Source organism: Puntigrus tetrazona, chromosome 5 (genome assembly GCF_018831695.1).
Source record: "Puntigrus tetrazona isolate hp1 chromosome 5, ASM1883169v1, whole genome shotgun sequence".
NCBI lineage: Eukaryota > Metazoa > Chordata > Actinopteri > Cypriniformes > Cyprinidae > Puntigrus > Puntigrus tetrazona.
The window spans coordinates 13,618,378-13,644,720 of NC_056703.1; the positions used below are offsets into that span (position 1 = coordinate 13,618,378).

At 37.0% G+C, this 26,343-nt stretch overlaps 3 protein-coding genes and 1 long non-coding RNA gene across 4 annotated transcripts; 3 read left to right on the forward strand and 1 right to left on the reverse strand.

Annotated features, from left to right (window-relative positions):
* Window positions 1-648: 648 nt before the first annotated feature.
* LOC122345175 lies at window positions 649-24,937 on the reverse strand. The gene is made up of 3 exons (XR_006250978.1): window positions 24,787-24,937; window positions 24,145-24,199; window positions 649-718 (listed from the first exon to the last, which is right to left on the reverse strand). It is a non-coding gene; the product is annotated as an uncharacterized LOC122345175 (long non-coding RNA).
* On the forward strand, window positions 2,433-5,152 carry tppp2 (tubulin polymerization-promoting protein family member 2). The gene is made up of 4 exons (XM_043239046.1): window positions 2,433-2,584; window positions 3,484-3,681; window positions 3,768-3,921; window positions 4,002-5,152. The coding sequence occupies exons 2-4, from the start codon at window positions 3,485-3,487 to the stop codon at window positions 4,194-4,196; spliced, it is 546 nt and encodes a 181-aa protein (XP_043094981.1). The 5' UTR covers window positions 2,433-2,584; window position 3,484; the 3' UTR covers window positions 4,197-5,152.
* On the forward strand, window positions 5,470-8,045 carry LOC122345172 (complement C1q-like protein 4). Its single transcript, XM_043239044.1, has 4 exons — window positions 5,470-5,640; window positions 6,245-6,349; window positions 6,468-6,608; window positions 7,386-8,045. The coding sequence occupies exons 1-4, from the start codon at window positions 5,634-5,636 to the stop codon at window positions 7,811-7,813; spliced, it is 681 nt and encodes a 226-aa protein (XP_043094979.1). The 5' UTR covers window positions 5,470-5,633; the 3' UTR covers window positions 7,814-8,045.
* tagln2 (transgelin 2) lies at window positions 15,449-20,476 on the forward strand. The gene is made up of 5 exons (XM_043239045.1): window positions 15,449-15,614; window positions 18,507-18,691; window positions 18,775-18,946; window positions 19,171-19,273; window positions 19,803-20,476. Exons 2-5 carry the CDS (start codon window positions 18,512-18,514, stop codon window positions 19,951-19,953), a joined length of 606 nt encoding a protein of 201 aa, XP_043094980.1. The 5' UTR covers window positions 15,449-15,614; window positions 18,507-18,511; the 3' UTR covers window positions 19,954-20,476.
* Window positions 24,938-26,343: the final 1,406 nt, after the last annotated feature.

Sequence of the window (26,343 nt, forward strand, 5' to 3'; positions counted from 1 at the left end):
CTTGTGTTCTGTGAGTAAAGTACTGTGTGTACTGTAAACACTCAGCATAGAATTATGCTGGTAAAGCGTAAACACAATTAAATGCTGGATATGAAGAATGTCAAGGTCAAACTAATGGGTGACATGAGGGGAGAACTCACAACAGCATGCTTTACATCGTATACATATCTGTATATTTCTTACCTGACCATATTTCTGGCACCCAATGAATTTGTTTACACTGATGGTATTTTGGGTAGTTGTCCACAGTGTTTATCAATTTTTTTTATTATTATTGTTTAGTTTAAGAAATGTTATGATAGTTATAGTATTTGTCATATTTATTAATATAGAAGCTATTTTCTGATTGTGTGATCCATTATATATATATATATATATATATATATATATATATATATATATATATATATATATATAGAGAGAGAGAGAGAGAGAGAGAGAGAGAGAGAGAGAGAGAGAGAGAGAGAGAGAGAAATGACAAAGTGTGGTTAATGGCAAAGTTATTTGTAATGATGATTATGATTATGAATAAAAAATAATATAAATACTGGTTTGTTTGCGACATCACACAGCATAATGCCCTTGCTCTTACTTAAGTCAAAAATACAATGAATGCAATAAAATTCCTGCTTCCCTGTGCATTCCCAATGGTGTCCTTGCAGGCCCAGGGAGAGAACGGTAAAGGATGCTGAGCTGCCATCTGGATGAGCTGCCAGACCTGCACTTCAGAAAAAAAGACACACATTCTTAGCACACATTGCAACACCCTCTTAAAACCATCTGAACACTGTTTATAAGCCACAGCCGTGACCACGCGCTTTCTTATGATTACAGTCCATTCATCTTCTTGAATAAGCTGCAGCTACATTACTGATACTTTTGTTTAAAGTGGACCATAAACATGTAAAAATGTTTGTTAAAACCATGTTTTAAAGAAATCGGGCTGTTCTGGGGTCAATAGATCAAAGATGTCCAGTCGAGTTTTAGGAAAGTGAGCAAATTGCGTGTGTATATAACATGTGTTAGTAAGCCTAAATGAATACATTCAATTTCAAAACTTAATAAAAAATAACATTTATGAGTACTCTTACATTCTTCAGTGTTAAATTTAAAATTTTGGTGCTTTTTCCATTTGAAATTCTATATAAAGCTCAAATGTTGCAGACATTTATACAACTTTTTGCAGCTGCTTGTGATATTTGGGGTTCATCTGTCTTAAGGTTGTCTTTGTAACCATTGAATATAATAAGCAGTTTTTATAGCATACTGTAGAGGGCGCTCTTGTAGTTAATATCAAGCAAAATTATGGTATATGCCTATTATTATTCAAAGTCTTGCACTAGTACTGGTTTTAAATTGTTGCACTCTTGACATTACAAATAAATAGTTTGACATTGTTGTTGAGGACATACTGAACTTGCTCATTCTTTCCATTATTTACAAAGAATTTGATCTTTTGTGTTTTGCATTTGTACTTGTAATTGTACTCCAAAATTTAAAGTTCTTTAACTAACAATTTGTTTATTGAATATTGCATCGCCAGAACCTCGGTTTGTGCATATGCAGATATATTTATGTGTTCTAGTGTAAAGTTATGGTAGATTTTATTTTAGCTTATTCTGGTTATAACAATCATTGTTAATGCCATCACTGCACATTGCATTTACAATTCAAATATGACAGAATTACAATTATTCTTGTCAATGTACACTCTTAAAAAAGCCTTTAAAAGGGGGAGTTTCAAACTGATGCAAGAGAAACACCATATAGAGTACCCCAAAGAACCTTTCTGTGAATGAGTTCTTAAAATAGCACTTCATTTTAAAGAATAACCATTATTACACTATAAAGTAATGGAAAGGTTCAAATGTCAAAGGTTCTCTCCACTGGACCATTCATACCATTAAATAACCTTTATATTTAAGAGTGTAAACAGTCATTGTTCTTTTAGTTGTGTTGTCAGCCATGGTGATCTGCTGTGATTGAGTCTTCGTCTACATGTGGTTGTGTCATGAGTAAGCGGTGAGTTGCTCAGACACATTAGACAGAGGTGACCTGAAGCCATTAGAGAAAATAACATTTAGAGCATCACAGTCCAACAACGCATGTGTGTGTGTGTGTGTATGTGTGTGTGTGAGTGGCTTCACTATGTAACATCTGAACACTGATCCACAGAGACTGATGGGAAAGGGTGTGGCAGCAGAGAGACAAAAACAAAGACAGAAGGAGGAGAGCAGGAAGAGGAGGGAGAGAGGGCTGATAGTGAAGGACTACTGTATCTACTCAGCAAAGTAGAAAAGAGGACAAATAAAAGGGCCAAAGAGACAGAGAAAATCAAAAAGCAGAAAGACAAGAGGGCCTGTGGCACAAAGAGAGAGAGAGGGGAAAGAGTGATATCATCCTCTGTGCTGGGCTGTGCTCTCTCCTCCCCTCTGTCTTGCGTCATTGTACACACACACACACACACACACACACACACACTTACCAAGGGCAGAGACGAAGACAGAGGAACACACACCCACATTCAGCATCCTCTCAGTAGCAGCTTAGCATCAGTATCCAGGACTGTTCAACTCACTGTCAGGTAGGCTGGATCTCCCTCTCAACAACACACTCCCATCCCACACCTACAAGGCCTGACAGGGCTTTATGCATGAGCTATGGTTAGCATGTTTTTTCAGATGATGCTGTGCGCATGTAGATGCATTATTGAATTGCCTGTGTAATAAAAGAATGTAAGCTCTATTATTTGTTTACCAGAGTCTTTTTATTTGTAAGAGTTTCATGCGTTTTGGGAAATTCTGATTTAATCTACTTGTATTTCATTAAAAAGATGCATATGTATTTATATTTTGTACAGATAAAACAATATGAGAGAGAGAGAGAGAGAGAGAGAGAGAAAGAGAGGATGCTCAAAGTCAACTGAAGCTAATTTAGTAAAGTGGACTTCATTAAATTAAGGCTTTTAGTGCGAGTAATATACATTATGTGTGTTTGTGTGGTAAATGAGCAGGAGCAGTGTGGGAGAGTATCCTTGAGCGTAACCAGAACAATAGCAGACATAGATGATAACAAAACAGTACAGCACTGAATAAGACAGTAACTTATATATGTATATAAAACACAAAGTCGACACATTTTAAATTGTTAAGCAAGCTCATTAAGTGCATCTTTCCACTAAAACATCTGGAATGCTTCTGTGTAATAAAAATCTGAATCTGCTATTGGTGCACATCAACAGATGAACATATCATGTCAAAGACTTACAGCTGGAAGTATTAAAAGCATTTTCAAATGAAAAAATAAAGCTGAAATGAAATATAAATATAGCATGAAAATCCAGCGTATAGTATATAAATAATACTAAAATAACAAAATAACTGGATCAATCACGAGGCCAGGAGTGGAAAGATCAGTGTCATAATAAGACAATAAAAAAATCTTTGTTTAAAATCCTTTTTTCTCTCATCCTTGATCTGACAGCATGGCCGAAGGTTCGGGTGAAGTATCACTGGAAGATGTTGAGACGGCATTTCGCAAATTTGCAGTTCATGGAGACAGCAAAGCGACGGGGAAGGAGATGAACGGGAAAAACTTCGTGAAGCTGTGTAAGGACTGCAAGGTCATCGACGGCAAATCTGTCACCAGCACAGATGTGGACATCATCTTTAGCAAAGTCAAGTATGATCATCCTCACAATCAGTGACCGACAGCGAACATAAGTCAACATACATGACTGGACCTAAGGCTCTGCTTATGTGTTTTAGGGCTAAATCGGCACGCGTCATCACATTTGAGCAGTTCACTCAAGCCATGGCTGAGTTGGCTCCAAAACATTTTAAAGGGAAGAGCCAGGAAGAGGCAGTACAGCTCCTATACGGTCTCATTGCTGGCAAAGAACCCGCCAACATCGGTGTCACTGTGAGTACCAGCCAGTCAGTTTCTGTAGATTAAGCAATAACCAAGCAATATTACCGCTGATGATCTTTTCCTCTCCGCAGAAAGTGGCAAAGGCCTCTGCTGTAGACAGGTTAACAGATAGCAGCAAGTACACTGGTTCTCATAAGGAGCGCTTCGATGAGTCTGGAAAGGGAAAAGGCCGCTCAGGGAGGGAATACATCCCTGATACCAGCGGATACGTTTCAGCGTACAAAGGCCAAGGCTCCTACGACAGCAAAGTAAAAGAGGACGAATAAAAAGGATAATATGTATGCTGAAGAGTGCTTTATGCATGACATAATATGCGTATGTTTGAAGTCTTCCTGTTTTATTTCAGCAGCTGGGTCGTGGCTTGCCTGCAAAAACAAACCCCTGGCTAAAGCCTGACACGAAAACCTGTGTCTTTCTTATTTTTACACTTGCAAGTACTTCACAGTTAATGATCTACTGCTATTATAAATCACAAACACCCTTTGGTGACACGTGTGGTTTTTTTTACACTGATTCTTACCGCCATGTAGCGACCTGCCTGTCTGTCCATACCTTAAAAACAAAGATGTTGAGATGCGTGCCTTGAATGCAAGCCATTTCAGGCAAAAACATCTGCCAAATGTAGCTTGCACGAATGAGAATTTCAACATACAAAATGACAGTCGGTTCAGACACTAGGTTACTGATTTTTCATTTGGTAACAAGCTCATTTTTATGTTTGCCTTTCATAAAATTAATGTATCATTTATATTTAAGACGAAATAAAACTGAATAACAACTCAAAAATGAAAACTGTCATCATTTACTCATATGCTCATGTTGTTCCAAACCTGTTTGATTTTATTCTGTCTGTGGAACATAAAAGAAAATGTCCTATAATGTTTTTTTCAACCCAATGGTCACCAAACAGTTTGTCTACCAACATTCTTCAAAATATCTTCTTGTCTCTGTAATGCACAGAAGTAATTTGTAATGGTTTGAAACAATGAGAAAGTGAGTACAAATGACAGGATTGAGTTTTTTCGTGTGTACTATCCCTTTAAGTGCTTCTTACTCCCTGCTGGGGTTGATATTTTGCTGGCTAAATGAGCTTTATTGCGCACTATTGGAGCTTCTTGGCTTTGTTGCACAGAGATCTATATCAGACTGTAAACACTAAACTGAGTTGACAAATAAAGTCAAATAAAGAAACGCCATGTGAGAATACTTGGCTTAAATTACAGCACACATTATTGTGACTTTTTGCATCTTCCCTTGCTGTTGTATTGTATTGTAGACAGAGGTGTGGTGTGTTTTTTGAATAGTTGTTTTGGGACTGTTAAGAAACATAGATCATTTCCTGGGAAAGTGCATGTCTGATTGCTCAGAAAAGATAGCAGCTTTAAATTCTTGAGTTCAGTTGCCTCATGTTTCACTGCATTGATGCGTGTCATTGTGTGGCGGTATAGTGTAAAGCTCACTGGGGTTTTGTATTGGGACGTCACAGTCACAGGAGCTCATTTCCCTTTGTCATTTCCCATTTTCCCATTTTTTATTTATCTTGCTGATGCACACCTCCTCTTCACAAACACAAACCTGATTCTCCCTTCATAAAAACAGGAGGAGGAGCGTCGCAAGGATATAAAGCTGAATATAACACCGACTCCAATTTTCACTCATTTCCACTGATACTCAAAAGACAGAAACAGACACAGCCGTGAAACATGAAAGGTGAGAAAATAATCACTGCTTTTGTAAAGAAATATTTATTTTGATAGCAGAAGTTTAACAGATCAGCTTGACAGATCCCTAATAATTCTTAAAGTTTTGAATAATATTTATTTTGGCTATATTTTATTCAAAATATTTATTTCATTTGTTTATATACGATTTTATTTATTACAACTAATTTATTTGCTTCAGCAAGATCTGATTATTAAAAACTATTATTATAATAAAAAAATGTAATTAACAAAAGCTTCAAGTTTTGTACAGATATATATATTATATTTATCTAACGTTGCTGTGTGTATTTATTATATTATGTTAGATATTAGCATATTATGATCTGCACACTTTTTTTTCAGAATCCTACAGAATCAATTGAAACCTAGCAAAAATGTGTTTAATACAGCTGAGATTAAGGCACGCTTATAACCAGCTGAAAGAACTATTAAATTAGCAAAAAATAAACCCCTTGGCCTAGTTAGAAATGACATTTGGTCACATTGTTGTTTTTAAGAAACAAAGCATAGCCTAAAGCAAAATCAGACTCATAATGGTATCATGAAAGTTGTATGACAGAATATTATAACCCTCTGAACAATTTCATCAGGAAAAGGTGTTGTGCTGTTGTGTGTGTTGCCGCTGGTGCTGAGCCAGCAAAAAACCTTCAGCTGGGACGGACCGGGACAAACCATTGCTCCAGATCCCATCAATCGTAAGTCCTTAAAAGTCTCCCCGAATTTTTTTATTATATGGAAATTTTACTGAAACATGAAATACAGCAAAATGTAAAGGTAGATTTCATAAGCTATCTTTTATTGCTCTCTCACTAGCGTGCCTGACTGACGACAGCTCATGTAGTTGTTGTGTGATGCAGAAGAAAAAATGGGAGCTAGAGCAATATTTAAACTCCACTATGAATTCATTGGAGGATCTGCTGATTAGGGCACAAAACACACTGAAAAACATCAGAGGTAGGCTAAACACATTAGGGATATAATGATGTTCCTGTAGCCTGTTGAAAATCAATACAAATATGTGACGATTCAAAACGGTTGAGATGTTAAACAAATTTACACCATCCGAGGTGTATATGACTTTCTTCTTTCAGACTTGAGTTTAAAAAATGTATTCTGGCTATTCCAAGCTTGGTAATGCTGGTGGATAGTGGCCATTATTTTAAAGCTTCGTAAATAGGATATATCCGCAAGTGAAACTAACCTCTACGCCTACAGGGGTGTGGGGGGTATCGTATATCCTCTGAAGCAGATCGGTGGGTTTTTGTAAGAAAAATATTTCTAGTTTTAAATTATAAGAATTTACGCAATTTAATAATTTGATTTACAAAATAATGGCCACCATCCACAAGTATTACCAAGCTAGGAACAGCCTGGATACATTTTTTAAAAACTCACACTGCGTTCGTCTGAAAGAAGAAAGTCATATACACCTAGCTGTGAATAAAATACGGGGTTTCATTTTTGTGTGAACTATTCCTTTAAAATACTGTGTTTGCCTCTATTTTAAATGGAAAGAGAACAAGCAAATTTATTTATTTATTATTAATTATTTGATTTGAGGTTGAGCATTTTGTCCATTAATTGAATCTTTATTTAAGTAAAGTTTTTTTTTGTTGCTTTTTTGTTTTCTGAGGTGGTACTTGGTATGGAACGTTTGATAACCACTGAGTTAATCTGTTTATTTTGTGTCATATTTTCACATATGCATTTCACACATTCCTTCCTCTTTAGACAGTCGAGTGGCATTTTCTGTGGGTCTAACCGACAAGAGACGCTGCATTGGTCCGTTGAGGGCAGCGACAAATGTGGTCTATCAAAGCATCTTCATCAACATCGGAGAGGCCTATAACTCAACCACCGGTGTGTTCACGGTTCCACAGTCAGGGGTGTATAACCTGGCCTTTACTGTGTTCAGCGACGCAGGCTCACCAGGCGCATTGCTGGCTGTCTGTGCCAACATCAGGAAGAACGGCGTGGCTCTAGCTGCACTTAGGGAGATTTATGATCAAGACCAGGAGGATCAGGCCACTGCCGTCCTGCTTGTGCAGCTCACCACAGGGGACCGCATTACCATCAGTCTCCAGGCTGGCTGCTGGATCTGTGACGATCAGAATCACTATAACACATTTAGTGGTTTTCTGCTGTACGCTACAGATTGAAGCACATACACACAAACAAACATGTAGATATTTGTGGTATACAGGGACTCTCCATAGGCATAATGGTTTTTATACTGTACAAACTACACCTGAACCTACCCCTGGCAAGAAACGCTTTTTCACATTTTCACAAAAGAAAAACACCACTTGATGTTTTTTTGAGCATTTAAAATTATGGCGACAGTGGAAGTGTCCTCATAAACCACTGTCAAATTGTAACACCCATGTCATTAAACAAATTTGTGTCCCCATGAACCACAAATACCAACACACATACACATATACACACATACACACACACACGCGTTTGTTTTTTTAAATTGTGGGGACATTCCATAGGCCAAATGGTTTTCATACTGTACAAACTGTATGTGCCATTGCCCTACACCTAACCCTACACAGGCATTTTTACTTTCACAAAACAACTGCATGGTGTAACACTGTATGATTTATAAGCACTTTGAAAAATGGGAACATGGGGTAAGTCACCTTATAATACTTGTCATACCCATGTCATTATACAAATTTGTGTCCTCATATGTCCAAAAACGTGCACACACACACACACACACACACACACAAGCTTTAAAAGCTATATTAGTGAGGAGCTCTTATAGATGCAGTCTTTACAAGGATTCTGAATTCTAAATATCACACAAATCTGTCCACTTTCGCAGGTTTTTACTATACTTTTTTTTAAATATTTCACACTGAACTATATAAAAAACCCAACCAAGCCCACCCTAACACAAACACACATACACTCACACATTGTAAGGAAATGTTGCATAAAGGCACAGATGTCGATCTAACATTAATAAAATGTTGACATGAAGGTCAGAATTGTGTGGACTTCCCCTTTGCTTACAGAACTTCATCTGTATTAAATTATTATTTATTGTTATGCTCATTTTTTTAATTATTGTAAACTAAATTTAAAAATGTCTATTATATAATATAATATAGTAAACACTTACAAGTACAGCCTTGTGGAAACACATCTAGCTAAAGTAAAGCTACACACTAAAGATCCTGACCTAAAGATCCTGATCAAGAATCTGAACTGAACTGAGCTGTATGATGACATAAGAATACAATGAAGATTATAAGATATATTAACATTCTGTTAACTATAAGTAGCGTTGCACTAAGTAGCGTTACACCTATATATATACTAATTCTCATTAGAGCGTTAGTAGAGCATTAGTAGACAAGTAGGGCCAGGGTTAGAATAAGCTGACTTTTTAGTCGGTAGAGTATCTATTGGGAGACTATCCCAAAAACGAGTTAGCAGATATTAATCAGAGAGTCTACTAATACTCTACTGAGACTTTGTCGACACACAAGAGTTTCTTATTGTCAACAGAATGTTCTGAATGGACCAACAAAATAAAGTATTACCTATATAATATTATTATAAGACGACAATGAATAATACAACTCATTCAACTGTTGGAAATTACACAGTTATAAAAATTAACAGAGCTTTAGAACTTGCAGAACAAAATATAAATATAATTATATTAAAGTTTACTATAAACTGACATATTATATATACATATATGTCACTGTATACATAATTTCACTACAAATAATAGGCTATAATAGAATATAATAAAGAAATAATATAGTTCTATATAGCATAACAGTTTAAAATAAATTAATTAGTAAACTCTAACATGCCAGTTCCTTGCCTTTTCCTATTTCACACTCCTATAAGATAATGCTAAGACCTGAGAAATTTGAGTGATTTATGTTTTTATCCTGCTGAATTACATGACTGGAATGAGCCATAATGAAACCAAACCCACAACACACAAACACATGCAACATCCGATCTCACTAAAGAACAAATCAGTACTGACCCAATAAAAATATGGCTTTCAATGCACCCATAACTGATAATATCAGTCAGGTCATCACACAAACAAAAACATGTGCAACAAGAGACAGACTGCTCTCCTGACACTCTTGTCCCTTTTTCTTATTTATCAGTTATCACTATCTTATAACACACGAATACTGAGCTCAGGGAGACAGAGAGAGTGCGTGCAATTTCTTGGGATTTTACTATAGGATGTATATGAATGAGAACCCATACACACAGATGTACAACAACTGATGGCCATCAGGGTGGGACTGCCCTCTGTGCCTGACATCAACGCTAATAAAAACTATAAGCACCAGCAATTAACAGAGCAGATATCACTGCTCTCACACCTCCTCACACAGTGAGTGAAAAGGACTCTTTATAAGTATGAAAAACGTTTGACTTTCTGACAGTAGAGTCATTGCTGGGAACTTAACAGAGGATCTGAAGAAACCTAAACGCCACAAAAAACAACAAAGCTGGTCTGATTGGAAGAAAAGCTTACATTGATCACATGAAAGGTGAGCGTTCAAAAGAATACATCTATTTACATGGAGAATTTTCATTGATTTGTAGCAGTTGTTTTCTCATAAAATTCATTGAAAGGGCAAGGATAAATTGGGTGGATGTTTATTTAATCAATTAAATAAACTGTATCTTCAGTCACCGTAGATGACTAAAGGTCTAGCAAGATTGTGGATATCACTGCAGTTAACTGCGGAGAAACCTAAAATGTTTGTTTCTTAAAATGGATTGCAGGTAAATATTCAAGAAAACGCTGCAAACAACTGAATGAATCGAAAGAGTGACTCACTTGTGAACGTGGCATAGTCCTGATTCTTAATTCATCGATTGTTGATACATAGAAAACACGTGATTATTGCTCAAATAAGTTAAGCATACAAAGTATATGGCTCATTAAGCAAAATATTATCAGCAATATCAGCAGGACAGTTTGTGTGACTGACCAATGAAAAACAATGAATATTCCATTCTGTTTGGTAACCCAAGTGACAAAAGTACACGTTCACATCTTGTGTTTGCATCTGTGTTTTCAAGCACTGCTGGATGTGAAGATGTATGCTGCAGTCGTCAGTGTGCGTGTGATGGATGTGCTGTTTGTCACCAGAGAGGCAGCAGGGATTTCTCCAGAATTCCTTCAAGCAGCAGCGAGCATGTTCAACACTTGAATGTTTTATTTTCCCCTTCTTTTCTCTAACTAGACAGCACTGACCCTTGTCCGTCTTGAGATGCATGGCAGGTGCTCTCAGCCGTGTGGGGGATGGAGCTGTGAGTGTGCTTCAAGGCAGCAAAGCTGCTGTTGTGCCACTGCACAGATGGAGGAGCAAATGTTTACTCGCCTCTTTAACATCTTTAGTGTACTGTCAGAACTTGAGACGCAGATTCAGCAGACCAAAGGTCACTCCACTATTTTATTTATATTTAAATCATTTTTATTAAGCCTGACAATTTTTCACATGTGAATTTTGTTAGTCTGTTACTGCAGCTTGTAGTGGAGCGGCATTTACCATGAGTATGTCTCAGATGTCTGGATGTTTTGGCCCCTTTACTTGTGATGTACCCATTCCTTACAGCAATACCACACTTTTATTTTGTTACTTTTATTATTTGTAAAAAAGCAAAACAAAAAACTTCTTTAACTTCAATTTATTTCAGTTATGGTAATTTTAGATTTATTTCAATTAGTTGCCATGACAAGATTTCACCTTTCTTCCCCCTCAAGTTGTTATTTTTTCCTAAATATTTTATTTGATATTTCTTTAGGTTAAGAATAATCTTTTTTTTTTTTTTTTTTTTTAAATAATTACAAATGTAAAAAAAAAAAAGAAAATAATAATTCATTATCTAATAATATGAAAATATGTTATTATTTAGAGTGAATAAATTGAGAAATATATTAATAACATTTTTAAGAACAAATATTCAAATGTAGTAATTTGTTATAGGATGCTAAATATGCATATCTTTTTCTCTCACATATACATGAATGCATAAAACTGAACACAGTCGATCTGTGTGTGACTCATTCAGGTATCTTCACGGCTCCTTGTACAGCGTCTTTTCCTTTAGCCTTAAGGTGCACTCAAACAAAGGAGCTGAAGGACAGCGTTTGTACCAGCGGGTGGCACCAGTGAGAAAGGGCCGTGCTGAGGTCGCTACGTGGGAGGACAACAGGGAGGATGCAGAAGACAGCGCCATACAGAGCGTCTTGTTCAGTCTCAGCGCTGGAGAGCAGGTTTACTCACATCTCATGTCTGACAGAGAAATCTGTGGGGACACATGGGGCTGACTCTTTAGCGGATATTTACTTTATCCTAATGAGAGTTAAAACCGCATAATTCCTGCACAATTCATACAAACATACATAAACACAATGACAATGATGTAACCATTATGTTCAATATAACTAACGGAGACAAAGTCATTGCGATGGCCTCTCTCTTCACTTTTACATACATTTACACACACACACACACACACACTCTCACACGGTTGTATCAGTTTTTCACACAGCTTCAGGTATATGTAAAAAAAAAATAACCACTTTTTTTGTAAATCTAATGCATCCATGCTAAAATGGAATAATACATTTATTGAACCCAAACTTTTAACAGTAGTGTAGTAAAATCATTTGTGTGTGAACGTGTGAGTGAAAATGGGGAACTCCACCCACAGCCATGGTTATCTCATCTCACATCAGACCAGAAAACACACACACACCCCGGTAAGGCCTCGGCCATTGATCAATCTCAACAAGCGCTACAAGACAACAAACTCAGCACAGACCTCATAGTCAATGTTACACGATTTCAGTCAGTTATTAATTATTAATCCGTCAGCATATTCTCATAGGCCTAGGGATGCACCGATACCACTTTTTTGGAAATCGAGTACGAGTACTTGCATTTCAGTATTCGCCGATACCGAGTACTTAATAAAAACATGATTTAAATTTACAGGTAACAGCTTTAGTCATATAATTTAACAAAAAAAAAAAAACAAAGGACTAGTATGGAATTAAGAACATTTATTTAAAATGAAAAGTATGTTGTATGCAACATATTACAGAATAAATAATTGTCAAAATGTAAACAGTGACAGTGCAACTCAAGTATTTTTTCAGTTTGTTGTAAACTCTGCCGCTTTGGACAACACAAGGGGCATTAATAAACATCTTTGCTATTTAGTGCACAATATTTGAATAAACTAACAACATCCACCAACATAGAACTGTGGCAGTCAGTGCAACTGAGGTAGGAATTAACATCAACTTTCATTGTCTTGACGCCGTGGTCCTCATCTGTTTCTCTGTTTAGAAGTCTCACTTGCACAGTCACAGCTGGGATGACATCAGAGGCTAGTGCGTCGTACCTGCTCACTTTTTTAGTTAGTTCCTCAAAGGGGGCGAGGATGGCAACAGTCTTCTCCATAAGAGCCCATTGGTGAGCGGTGAGATAGTCAGGGAGTTCATGCTCGGAGATGTACACCCCCAGCACTCGCTTTTGCTCAATGGGGGACTGGAGCATGTAATACGTGCTGTTCCAGCGCGTCTGTATGTCCTGCTGCAGTCTCTATATTGGCTGATTGAGCTGTCCCTGAATGTCCTCGAGGCGGGAGTAGGCTAAGGCAGAATGTTTCGCATGTAATATGGCTCGTTGCGGCGTGAAACTCTCGTCTATCCACTGGGAGGTTAGGCTAATTAGCAACACGGGGCTAACACTGCTTGTCCAAATATCCGTGGTGAAACTAAACGCAGAGGAGGTTTGCAGTAGGCTGTGGATATGTGTAGTTTAGGCAGCTCCGTGTCAGTCATGTAGCGGCGGCTTGGGACATCATATCTGGGCTCCAGAACATGAAGGAGACGCAGGAATCCCACATTTTCTACCTCCGAGAGTGGCTGTGTTAATGTGCCTGTGTTATTTTCACAGCACGTGGATTGTCTCTGAACATTTTCTCTCTTCTTGCAAGAGTTTGCTGCAGCGTGGGTTGTGTTGGTTTAGAAGCGTACCCTTTGTACTCGTTGTCGTGTCGGGATTTTAGGTGCTTGATTAAATTACTTGTGTTAAATGCGCTACCTTTTGAGCCTCCTCTGGACAATTTCGCTGAGCACAATTTGCAGTCCGCCTTTGTTTTGTCGTCTTCATTCACTTTGAAATAGTTCCACATGGCTGACATGTTTCGCCTCGCCTTCTACCCGCTCTGAGCTGCAGGCGGGGCACTCGGCGCCTGTGATTAACCTACACGCCGCCCAAACATAGACATTTCTCAGACTGTGGTATCGGTCCCCGGTATCGGGGGGCTTTTAACGAGTACGAGTACTTTAGAAAATGTGGTATCGAGGCCGATACCAGATACCGGTATCGGTGCATCCCTACATAGGCCACATACCTAGGAAGGTTTAAGTGTGACAACCACATGCAAAACAAAAAAAAAAATGCAGTCTAAATTTAGTATAAAGGCACAAATGCTAAAACTTAATCGCAAAAACTACTCTAATTATATTGCAATACTCTTTTAATACATCTGTTAAAGTACATGCCTACATTAATGTTATATAATTCCATATGAATAGCCAACATTTTTGCTGAGTTATTTGTATTCTTCACTGAATTCAACTGCTTCAGATCTTTTATCTAAGATAAATATAATTATATTGTGATCATTATTGTTATTTATATTTGCCAGTCCTATGTTTTTGTAACAAAACTCCCTCTTGAAATTGCAGTGACTGGGATTGTTGGAACCGTAGAAATAATAATTCAGTGCAGACATTTTCAATATTTTATCAGTCTAAAACCGAATGCATGGAAAATTCTGGACTTATTAGGACTTTTGACACTGCACTTAACACTTAAAGCCCAACGAAAAAACCAATCACATTCCTCTTTTTAATATAGGTACAGTCAGAGAAATGAAGAAACATATAAACTGTATTTTTTTTGAAAAATGTCAAATGGTAACAGAAAATGTGTCTTTTGTGGTGAGCAAGAGACTCCAGTAGACAACACAGGATTCTGTTAACCAGGAAGTTGACCCAGCATTAACTACATCAAGTATGAAGAGCCCTTTCAAATAAATATGATATATTGTACTCAGAATAGACTCAAAGCATTATTTTTGCATATACGAAATAAGTAAACCTAATATATAACACACTGTACAGACAAGTTAACAGAATCCTATCTATACAAAAAAAAGCAAGGGAAGTGACTCAGTTGTGTGTTACTACGGATGTAGAAGTCAGATCATGACATCAGCACAGCTCACTTTGTTCAGTGATGTCACGGCATGTCAGGGATGGTATGCATGTCTGTCTGATGTTGTCTTTTTCTCTGACCTTTGACACATTTACTGTCCTAGGTTCCTCGACCCTTGTTTAATTTTTCATTTGGTTGTCTTGGTGTTCTGTTACTTCCTGTTTCATAAAACCTTCTAATCAGCAGCCCCATACAAAATGCCAAGATATTCTCTCATTCATGCCCATGTCATTCCTCTCACCCTCTTCCCGCTGCTCTGGGCGGAGTGGAGGAGAAGGCATGTGAAGAAATTCCTCGCTCTGTCCAGACCACTTCTTTTCCTTCTCCCAAATAAGGACGCACGTTGCAGTACAGGAAAACGAGAGAGGAAGGGAGGGGCAGAAAACGGTGGAGAAAAAGAGATTCTGAAAAAAGTTGTGACCTTTTATGGATGTGGTTACCTCCTCTTTTGCCTTTCTTGCTCTGCCCTTCACTCCCTCTTTTTCATGCTTGGTCTCACTCTTGGTGAAGTCATTTCTGTGAGGGTGGCACTCCCTGAGCTTGGACCCTGAACTCTGTCATAAAGAGGAAGAGACTCTCTTTCACACAGACACACAGAGCTGCGTGCATTTTCATATCAAGACTACTGAGCAGGGTTTCTACACATAAGCTGGTGAGTACCGTACAAATATAAAATTATGTATTGCCCAGGTTAAAATGATTTTGTACATAACTATGAAATACGCACCGAGACTGAGAGAGGACAGCAAGCAAGTAAGAAAGAATGAAGGATTGCGAAAATGTTTAGCATTTAGAGATGTCATTTAGTGGCACAAATGGACTACAGCAGTAAATGACATTGTGACGAAGAAGAAATCTCTTCGTTTTAGTTTATTCTTCAGAACACTGTTGAATGCCTCTGCCTGTTTTTACGTGTCCTGTCTATAAAGTGTTTTTATTGGCAACAGCTGATGATGTTGCAACCTCATTCTTCTCAAGTTTCTCTTGCTGTCTTACACACACGCACATACACATTCTGAAACTGCATATTCTAAAATGGAATAATAATCTGGCAGCATGACGCACATATTTTCCCCCTTCAAATGAGGGTTGTTCTTTATAGTACCCTCTCTCTCTCTCTCTCTCTCTCTCTCTGTGAGATGTGTAAGAGTATCAGATCTCTGCAAAAATGCTTTTGGTTCTTAACTGAAACCAGCTCCTCTAAAAGCTCCTGGTTTCCTGTGTTTGATGAGAGTGTTAGTGGTTAAAGCTCAGTTGACAATATGATTCTTGAGTTTGACAAACCTTAACAGATTTGAATATCACAAAGCCATCCTTAAATATCTGCCTCTCCATTTATCATATCTGTTTGTTTAAATACTGAAAGTGTATCTGTTTAAATAAGAGAGTCTTAGTGTAGCGTGATATTGAGCCTGAAGCCAAAAAGTGAACATTGTTACGTAATTTGAGATATGAGGACATTTATGAGAGTTTTGTAACTCGGTATGATTGCATCAGAGGCTCCAGGTGTGCTCATATGCTTGTTTGTGTATTTGTATGCACCAAAAGGTGGAGATTTACTAGGAACTGCAGAGTTACACTCATCAAGACAGACAGACACAGACACACACACACACACACACACCACTCCTCTCCTCCTTTACAAACATGGGCAGGACAGGATGTAACTTGTCCTTTTGCCTATATCACGCATAGCGGAGATGTGTGACTTACAAGGACAAGGATACATGAGCATGAAAGTTATATAAAGGTACAATAGCTGTGGAATCAGATCAAACTAAACTGGACACAAGAGGAGACAGCAAGAAAATAGGAAGATAGTGGATATGTTTTCAGTGTTTGGAGTCCCAAACAGGCTGCAGTTTTCTTTAGATAACTTTGGGGTTGGACTTTGACAAAGTTATCTTTGAGTTGTACCTTGTCTCTCAGATTCTATCGTTATAAGTTTGCCTATACTGTTGTGTTTGCATTTTAGTTTTCGATGTGGTGCCTGAAACAGCAATGAATTCAAATGAAGGACTGATAAATCCAATATGACCTAACAGCAGTTTGAAAGTTTATGTTGACACAAAAGCAGGTTGCCGAATTTCTGACACCCAGTGATCATTGGTTTCTGATTATGATCTGAGATGTCTGTGTGTCTTTGCCGGTTCAGAGGTCGTGTTGTGTCAGAATGCATCCAATATTTGCATTAAAACATTTGCGTTTCTCTTCAGGAAGGGATTTGCATGGCAGCCATCAAAGTTATTTTCCCTTACTTAGCTAAATCCTATACAGATTCAGGCTTTTTAAACAGTAAAATCAAATTTGCCTGAACAGATCATGCAAATTAACACAGCAGACTAAATACACAATAAGCACACAAATCTGGCATATTGGTCCAGTGACAAATAACAGAACACACTGTCCTAAGGTCATATATGTAAAATTGTCTATATCCTTGTCTAGTGAGTGCAGATAGTCTTAAAATAGAATGATAATAGATCATTTCACCTAAATGAGAGAACAAGTAACAGAAGAGCGCAGTACAAACTAAGTTTGTGAAATTCTGTTAAATAAAAATGGATCTAAAATTAATTTTAATGACGATTTTTTTTAATCAATAAACATAAAATATCATTACATAATAGTAGCAATAACACTAGTTGTCCTTGAGAAATTGAATGCCAGTATTTAAAAATATCAGAAAGGCAAGTTACATTTGGCAGCACAACAATTCTAAAACTAAAATTGTATCTAATATAACTATTTAAACATTAAAAATGCAATATAAAACGGATCTAAAACTAACTAAATGGGTAAACTAATGAACACTAAAATATGCCAATAAAAATATGCCAGTTTTTACAAGATGTAATATACGTTTCAGGTGTCCCCTTCAATATGTGTCTGCAAAGTTCAAGCTGAAATTATTTCTCAGATCATTTATAATTATTATGTAATTTTGAAAATGCATATTTTTTGAGTTGAAGCAGAAACGCGCTGTTTTCGTGCATGTATCTTTAAATGCAAATGAGCTGCTGCTCACCGCCCTTATTCCAGAATAGGACTGTGCCTTTTCAGCTCGTTTCTTCAGATACTGCTAAAAAAGATATTATCATGTAAATCACACTGAAATCATGCGTTATAAAGCTATATCAGTTTAAACAGAAAGCGGCTGTCACACAGTATGTGAGTACAAAACACAAGTTTTCTTGGATATATCTTTTACATTAGATATTTCTTACTTGAGCACTGCTTTTAAAGCCTTTTTTTTTGAGTTAAGGTAAAAAAGGCAGATTGTAGGTGGTCCCTGACTGCAGTGTCCCTCAACAGTCACGGGCAGGACTTGTAAAATCTGTCACATTTTACAAATACTGCAAATGGCTTGTTGTGAGACACTGCTAATAAGTTATGGGGATTACATTAAGTAGGGGATGGTTTTTTTTGTATTAAAGGATGGTTGTGTATACACTGCCAACACACATTTATGTAACATCATATAAAAGAGAATTTAGCATACATGCTCTTTAAAATGACTTTCTTTGTGTATGTGTTTTCTCAGACAAAATGGCAAATAAGGGTCCAGCCTACGGTCTGAGTCGTGAGGTGCAGAGTAAGATCGACAAGAAGTACGATCCAGAGCTGGAGGAACGACTGGTGCAGTGGATCATCGCTCAGTGTGGGGATTCTGTAGGAAGACCTCAAGCTGGAAAGCAAGGCTTCCAGCAATGGCTTAAAGACGGATGTGTAAGTCTCCACTTCCATCTTTTAAAACATCATCACAATCCTTTCACCTTTTCCCTTATCTCTTCTTTATTCTCTGTTTGCAGATTTTATGCGAGCTGATTAACAGTCTCGCTAAGGATTCAAAGCCTGTGAAAAAGATCCAAAGTTCTGCAATGGCTTTTAAACAAATGGAGCAGATCTCTCAGTTCCTTGGAGCTGCTGAACGCTACGGGGTCACCAAGTCTGACATGTTTCAAACGGTTGACCTGTGGGAAGGTGAGTGCCTGTTTCCACCTCATGTGATCTTAGCATATTTACAAAGTGCATGGAAAATTATTAACTCTCTTGCCTTTAAAAACAGAATTGGCTAATAACAGTGTTATTTTAGCGGTTTTATATTCTAATAAATACTATTGCAGAAATTATACTATACTATATAGGCACCATGTACTGACCTCCATGTGATATATATGTTTGTGTGTGTGTGTGTGTGTGTGTAGGTAAGGACCTTGCCGCTGTGCAAATGACACTGATGTCTTTAGGAAGTCTTGCTGTTACTAAGGATGATGGCTGTTACCGTGGAGACCCCAGTTGGTTCCACAAGTGAGTGCTGTTGTAGTTTCTTCTTCCTGTTCGCAAAATGAACCCGGCTGCCACAGCAACCAAAAAACAAAAACAAGCCACCGTAATGACTGATCTGCAGTTGTGGCTTATTGTCATAGAAACATGATTGCAAACACTTTTTGGCCAGATATTTTTAATGTGTCGAGCATGGAATAAGCAAACACGGATAAGCGTGTCTCATAGAAATATGTTGTTATTATTATTACAAAAGAAGAGAGAGACCGTTAAAAACAAACATACAGTTCTTTTAGTACGCTGCTGTTCAAACGTTTGGGTCTCTTCAAACAGAGGCCTTTTAATTTGATAAAAACAAAGAAACAAAAAACAGTAATATTGTAAAATATTCAGAAATGATTAATCTTCATTCTAATCTCTGTGATGCCTGCGCATTTGAAGAATTAATGCATTTTGTAGAATAAATGTCATAAAAAACAACCAAACTACTCTCCTCACACATTTAACCAGTAGAATATGTTTACTGAACGATTTCTTCTCATGTCAACATCAGGAAATCCCAGGAGAACAGGAGGGATTTCAGTGACGAGCAGCTGAAAGAAGGTCAGAATGTAATCGGCCTACAGATGGGCACTAACAAAGGGGCATCGCAGGCGGGCATGACCGGCTACGGTCGACCTCGGCAGATCTTGAACAACCAATAAAGACCTGACAATCTGTGATCTGTCCTTCTTGGCCCATCAGCGGGGCAGACCAGATGTAGAGTCTCACTTAAACCGTCAGCAATCCCCAGCTGGACAATAACAACGAACAGACCACACAGCTTAAACTAAAGTTTACAAATTCATTGCATCATTTCGACATAAAGCTGCTCTAGGCCTTTGCTTCAGAAACCAACTTCTCCCTACACATGAGCTGGTATCCTTTACATTCCATTGCAGTTCCATTAGTCTGCCGTAAATTCTATTAGGGTGCAGATGGACATACATTCCAATTATTCTATTATATACATTCCAGAGAAACGCACTCTGCTGCACTCCATGGGAACAAAATGCCTATAAAGGTGAATTTGGCCTTGCACAGACAGGTGTTGTTTTGTGTTTGCTTCATTTCCTGATCTAAAATCAATATGAATCTTGGACTTTACATCAGTGTGTTTATACATTGTACATGAGTGACTAATAATTGATTTTTGCTAATAAAATTGAATAAAATTTTGAAATCTCAGTCGCTCTCCGGCTTTTGCTTGGTTTCTCTGCCACCGAGAGTTATGTAACAGTGCTGGCAGTTACAGATGCCAGATAACAGCTTTTCGCCCACCCTTCTGACCCCGACATATTTCTCACGTCACATCTCTATTCGGTGTGCGCCTTCTGATGATAAAGATTGGGTTTTAGTTATGAAAGAAAGAAAACAGAGTTGAAAAAGAAGAAAAAGAGGGAGTGAGAGAGGGGCAGATCTTGTATGTGAGCAATGTCATGGAATGCCACAGCAATTGCAAAATGCTTTAAAACATGGGGAAAATTGGAGGCGGCGCTTGAGGGTGGGGTTTAGCTTTTTTCCTACCACTCAGTCCAGAGACCAGTAGTACCATAGCAACAATCTGTGTGCAAAATAAATTAGGGCATGGACAGCCTGAAATTTTTATCTCATCCTGACTACCAGCAGAAAGTTAAGACACACCAACTCTAAATCTACTCTAATTCTTCATTAGACTTTTCCCGACACTTTAGAACAAATCTAAAATATTATATAAGTTTTAGTTTGTTGTTTTTTTTTTTTTATTCTTATATAGGCACAATTTGTATTTGAAAATTACCCCCCTTCCATACCTTCAGACTAAGTGTTTTTTCTTCATTTTATTGATCTTATTGCGAGCAATTCATCCACACGTATGTTTTTTAAAAGTCATAACTTAACCTTCTAGAGAAACAAAAGGTATTTCTTTCTGGTGCTGTATGCGAGACCTCTCCAGTCTTTTAGTTTGTTTAACCCCTGCCCCTTTCTTACAACCAGCCAAGCCCCGTTTTACCTTGGTGTACATCACAATACAGCAGAAAAAAAAATTCATTGCTTCCATTACAATGTAACTTTAAACTACCATACATATAAGCAAAAGTTTAAAATGAGTCCTGAATAGGGACATCTTGTTGCATTGTGATCCTGAGTGTTTAGACACAATTGATTTATTTTTTGTTCGCAAGCAAAAAGCCACACTGTTCTCAGCGGTGCATTGGAATGTCATTGTAATCACTGCAAAAATAATACACAAGAAAAACATCTGCACGTCTATTACTGTCACCTCTTGGTCCTCCTCTTCCTTCCTTTTCTACATCCTGCCTTCACACTTCCTGGTTTGTCCATTACATGATTTAACATATGTCTCTAGTGGCTGAACAAATAACCAGAATTACGTAACAGAAATTCCAATGGCACTCATGTTAAAACAACAACAACAACAACAACAACTGCCAGAACAAGCCACAGAAAGAAACGTGAAAAACAGGAAAATGCAATGCTTATTATTTTTGGTGGTTTTGAAGCTTAATCAACCACAACAAAAGCATTTCTCATGCAACTAAATGCCTTATGAGTTATGACCACTGTGAAAATTACAGATTTGTCAAGATTCATGTGGTTAGGGTGTAAAGTGATGAATGTGGACATATTATCTGTCCTGTTCTGCCCCCTGCTGTTATAATCGACTAACAGCAACGTTCCAATACTTCAATCAGAAGCATGGTTTATATAAATAGTCACCGATGGAGGGTCCTGTAGCCCTTGGAGGAACATCGATGACTAATAAACATTTCGTTGCACTACCAATAAATTATGTCGAGATAATCTATACTCCTGGGCTTGTGACATTTGTATGCGACCGTACTTTCAAATTGTAATTGTGATTATTAATGGTAATTACTATTATTTGCATTAAAATACTTAATGCATGCATCTGCATATTCTTTATGTACATCAGAATACACATATTCAGAACGAGTAGTCAGAAAATCAATTGGTATATTTAATTTTTAAATAAATTACTTAAGTACGTAATCCCCCTTTTAAAGAATGCTTTTGCTATTTCAGTAAATCTATTGAAAGTTAACGTTCATGCATTTGTTGCAGCTGTTTGGAAAGACCTTTTTCTTATCCAGCGTGACACACTGTCTTCCTCCAAACACACAACAAGCATAATCTTTCATAGCAAATTCTTACATTATATTAATATTTTAACTTAATATAAAGAGATCATATTGTTACCAATCATATGAAATCTGTATCTATATATATATATATATATATATATATATATATATATATATATATATATATATATATATATATATATAAAAGATATATAAGACAGAATAGTTCTGCATATACTACATTTAACATTACATTTAGTGCATGTAATGGTGATTAACAAGATAACGAGTAACATCAAGGCAATGCCAAGGAATCTCGAGAACAAATCAAAACAAATGAATGCAACTGCACACAGAAGAAAAAATAATTTATAACACACAGCCTAGTTAAGCAACAAGACACAACCAAGAGATTCCCTAAAATTCCCTGAATAACAACGATTGCATATTTGACATTATATACAAGAGGTAAAATGAGAAGTTAACATACATTTTAGTTCAGTATTTGAATTTGAATTTGCCTACTAAAAACTACTATGAAAATAAACCGCCAATAGGTGGCAGCATATCCTTTCAATATATTCAAATTCAAATAATAAAATACCCTCTGAGGTCTGATGTGATTTTGGGGTCCCTTTAGATGTTTTGACATACCCTGATATTTGTGCTTATTTCAGCTACTTATAACACACTATTAACCACCGTGTATTATGTTGTATTCAGCACTACAAGATATGCTACAATAATATGTGACCAAGATATATGTATATATATATAGTGGTTGGTTTAACCATTTAACCCAGAATGCTGGGTTGTTTATTTGATCCAACTACTGGGTCAGATTAACTGTGCTGCTGTGTCTACTTTACCTAAACATTGGGCTATCTGTTGTCTTATTGCATTGCTTCCTTTATATTTATGAATTATACCAAATAATCACTAATAAATGTATTTTTATGTATTACAGTTACACAACACAGAAAAAGGAATTTTTACATATAAGTTTAAATAGTTCTCATTTCTTTTTAAAACAATTTCTGAATGGGTGCAACTATTAAGCATTTCCACCCATATCGACAAATAAGTTAACACTTTCTGTAAATCAGTTTTCTTAAAACACATTAAGCACATACAAACAAATAAATAACCTCTTTCTGTAGATCATTTTCTTAAAAACAACTATCTAATCTAGGCACTGTAGATTCATATTCTTTACATCAACAATGCAGCAACAGGACACTCAAAAATTGATTATTGATGTGAATCAGTCCAAACCCTGTGCAAATATACCTAAACCAAACAAAGTGTCAGAGACAACAGAGAATACATCCAACAGTTTAAAAGATGCTACAAGTGGGCAGATAAAAAGAGATGCTCTCAAAAACTTCACACATGAAGACTCATGTCCATCAATACCGTATACTGCATGCATGGAGAAAAGAGAGGAAGGCACTGTTTGGTGTAGTTAACATCCAGTACATAGAAGGATGTGTCGCTCTACCAGTTAATAAAAAGAACAGAATGCATACGTCTAGGAAAAATCATGCAGATACTGGGCTGCTCTGTAGTAGTAACTACAAAAAACAGTCTCAATAGTCTAAATATAAATATTTAACATAGGTGTACCTTAGTGATTCAGGACAAACCAAAAACATGGTTTGGAAAACTGTTTCATGGTGTACTTGCATATATAAATTTTGAATAAAAAGTGTTACAGACTGTAGCTTGACTGTATTAGGTATAACTTACCTTTAAAGGTGTCAAAGAGGGTATCCGATTTTGTACCAGCAAGAATGTCAAATATCTAGAATGAAATTTCAGATTAAGAAAAGCTGAAATGGAGCTTTTAGTACTTATTTTCTATAACGTAGTAAGCAGGTTACTCTAAATGTTACGATAAAAAAAAAGGGTTACCACGTTTACGTGATCATATTAACGTAAACACATTATTTGTCTCATTAAGAATCATCTTAAGAGCGCGCCGTCGGAAAACAAAATGCAAAATATATAAAATAATAACAATATATACAGCATAATCATTAAAACAAATCGGTTCTATTGTGGCGATATCACGAGATCTCTCATATAAAACGCAAACTGTACGCAATCCTAGCTAGCCATCTGGCCATTGTATTGTTTACGTCAATTTAGTCTCCCAATCTTGCGGGCCAAACCGACAAACTCTTAAAAATAAAACCATGCTCATTCATATACTGGTCTCGTAAAGCAACACAAGAATTTACTAAAATGGAAGAAAACACACCACGAGATTAAGTCTAACATGCTGTAGCTAAAACAACATTACATTTAAGTAACATATGATGGCACTGCGTACCAATATCGTAGTTTAACTTCACTGAAGTAACATTTTAGCCAATGCAGGAAACTTACCTGAGGAAAAAGAGCGTGAACATGCTTTACATGAGCACAACGGACCTAACAGTTATCGTCGGATTCGGCACGTCGCAGACACTTGAAATAAAATGCCCTTAGATCAGTTATAGTATGAAATTATCTAATGCTGCAGTATGCAGAACTTACTGCTGACCTAACATGCATTGAGGCGTTAAAATAGAGACAGGAAGGCCTAAATTCACAGAATAAAACGCTAACCCCGCACAGAGAAAGATCAAATATAGCACCAAATTGTGAAACTGTTATCACAACTTATTAAAAATAGAGGTAACTAATCAAATTATCATTAATTATTATTATTATTATTATTATTATTATTATTATTATTATTATAACTTATAATGCTGCTTGCTGCGATGTCCTTGACTGTCTGACGACGAGACGAGTGAAAAATCCAGAAAGTTTGATGAAGCGATTTGTATTTAATTTTTTTAGATCAACAATAACACTGTTGCTCGTTATAATGATCCGGTCTGTGGCGGGGTCAGCTTGCGAGTCACATCTTGAGGCGAATTCGCCTGTTATTCTTTTTAGCGGTCTTTTTTTCTGATGTAATTCTGTTATTTCTCTGCGAGAGGTAAATCCTGGGTTATTCCTCTCTTCTATAGCGATCAGATCACCTAGATATCACACTATAGAGACTGTGTCTGTTCCCAGAATTAGAAAATACAGAAAGCGTCCAAACCAAGCCTGGCTAAAACCGGACAAAAGTCCACCCACCCCAAGATTACTGCTATAAAAATGAGCCATGTCCAAAAGGTAAAGGGGGAGGTGTTGGCACAATTTATAGCAGTATTCTTAATTCTTCTCAGAGGGGAAGTTTTAAAGCATAACTCATTTGAAGTTATGGTTCTGCATATAACATTATCTAGAAAAACAGGTGCTAGAGATAAATTCCCTTGATGTTTGTAGATGTTTGTAGGCTACTGTATAACAGGCCACCAAGGCACCACACAGATTTCATTAAAGAATTAGTTGGTTTTCTAGCTGAGTTAGTACTGGCTGCAGATAAAGTCTTCATTGTGGGTGATTTTAATATCCGTGTTGATAATGAAAAAGATGCATTAGGATCAGCATTCGTAGACATTCTGAACTCTACTGGGGTTAGACAACATGTGTCATTCTGTAACATGGAATTCATGTTAATGGTGTTGAAATTCTGAAGCAAAGTGATGACATTTGAGATCTAGTCTTGTGTGAATTCCATATAGTTAAAACCATACACGCTGCTAACCTTGTTAAAAGCAAAAGCAAAAGCAAAGAAAGATGAAAGAAAACAATCTGACTCCATGGTATAATTAGAACGCCATCAGTTTGCAGCAGTATCATATAATTCACAAGTGAAATATGGAGTACCTCAAGGCTCAGTACTAGGGCTCGTTACTTTTTAGGAGATGTTTTAGTACTGACAATGATTTTTTTGTTTCTCCGGTAGTTTTTTTGTATGCATAATTAGATATGGCCATTGGTTTCACCACCATTGGACTGACGGTAGCACAGCAGTAGCCCCAGCCCCCAATCCCCACCCCACCC

What these genes read in the sequence shown, in the direction of transcription:
- tppp2 (XM_043239046.1), top strand. Translation starts at nt 3,485, where the DNA reads ATGGCCGAAGGTTCGGGTGAAGTATCACTGGAAGATGTTGAGACGGCA. An exon ending in ATCATCTTTAGCAAAGTCAA is followed by an intron (nt 3,682 to 3,767) that starts GTATGATCATCC and finishes TATGTGTTTTAG; the next exon opens with GGCTAAATCGGCACGCGTCA. An exon ending in CCGCCAACATCGGTGTCACT is followed by an intron (nt 3,922 to 4,001) that starts GTGAGTACCAGC and finishes TCCTCTCCGCAG; the next exon opens with AAAGTGGCAAAGGCCTCTGC.
- LOC122345172 (XM_043239044.1), top strand. An exon ending in TGCTCCAGATCCCATCAATC is followed by an intron (nt 6,350 to 6,467) that starts GTAAGTCCTTAA and finishes CTCTCTCACTAG; the next exon opens with CGTGCCTGACTGACGACAGC. An exon ending in CACACTGAAAAACATCAGAG is followed by an intron (nt 6,609 to 7,385) that starts GTAGGCTAAACA and finishes CTTCCTCTTTAG; the next exon opens with ACAGTCGAGTGGCATTTTCT.
- tagln2 (XM_043239045.1), top strand. Translation starts at nt 18,512, where the DNA reads ATGGCAAATAAGGGTCCAGCCTACGGTCTGAGTCGTGAGGTGCAGAGT. An exon ending in AACGGTTGACCTGTGGGAAG is followed by an intron (nt 18,947 to 19,170) that starts GTGAGTGCCTGT and finishes GTGTGTGTGTAG; the next exon opens with GTAAGGACCTTGCCGCTGTG. An exon ending in GACCCCAGTTGGTTCCACAA is followed by an intron (nt 19,274 to 19,802) that starts GTGAGTGCTGTT and finishes TGTCAACATCAG; the next exon opens with GAAATCCCAGGAGAACAGGA.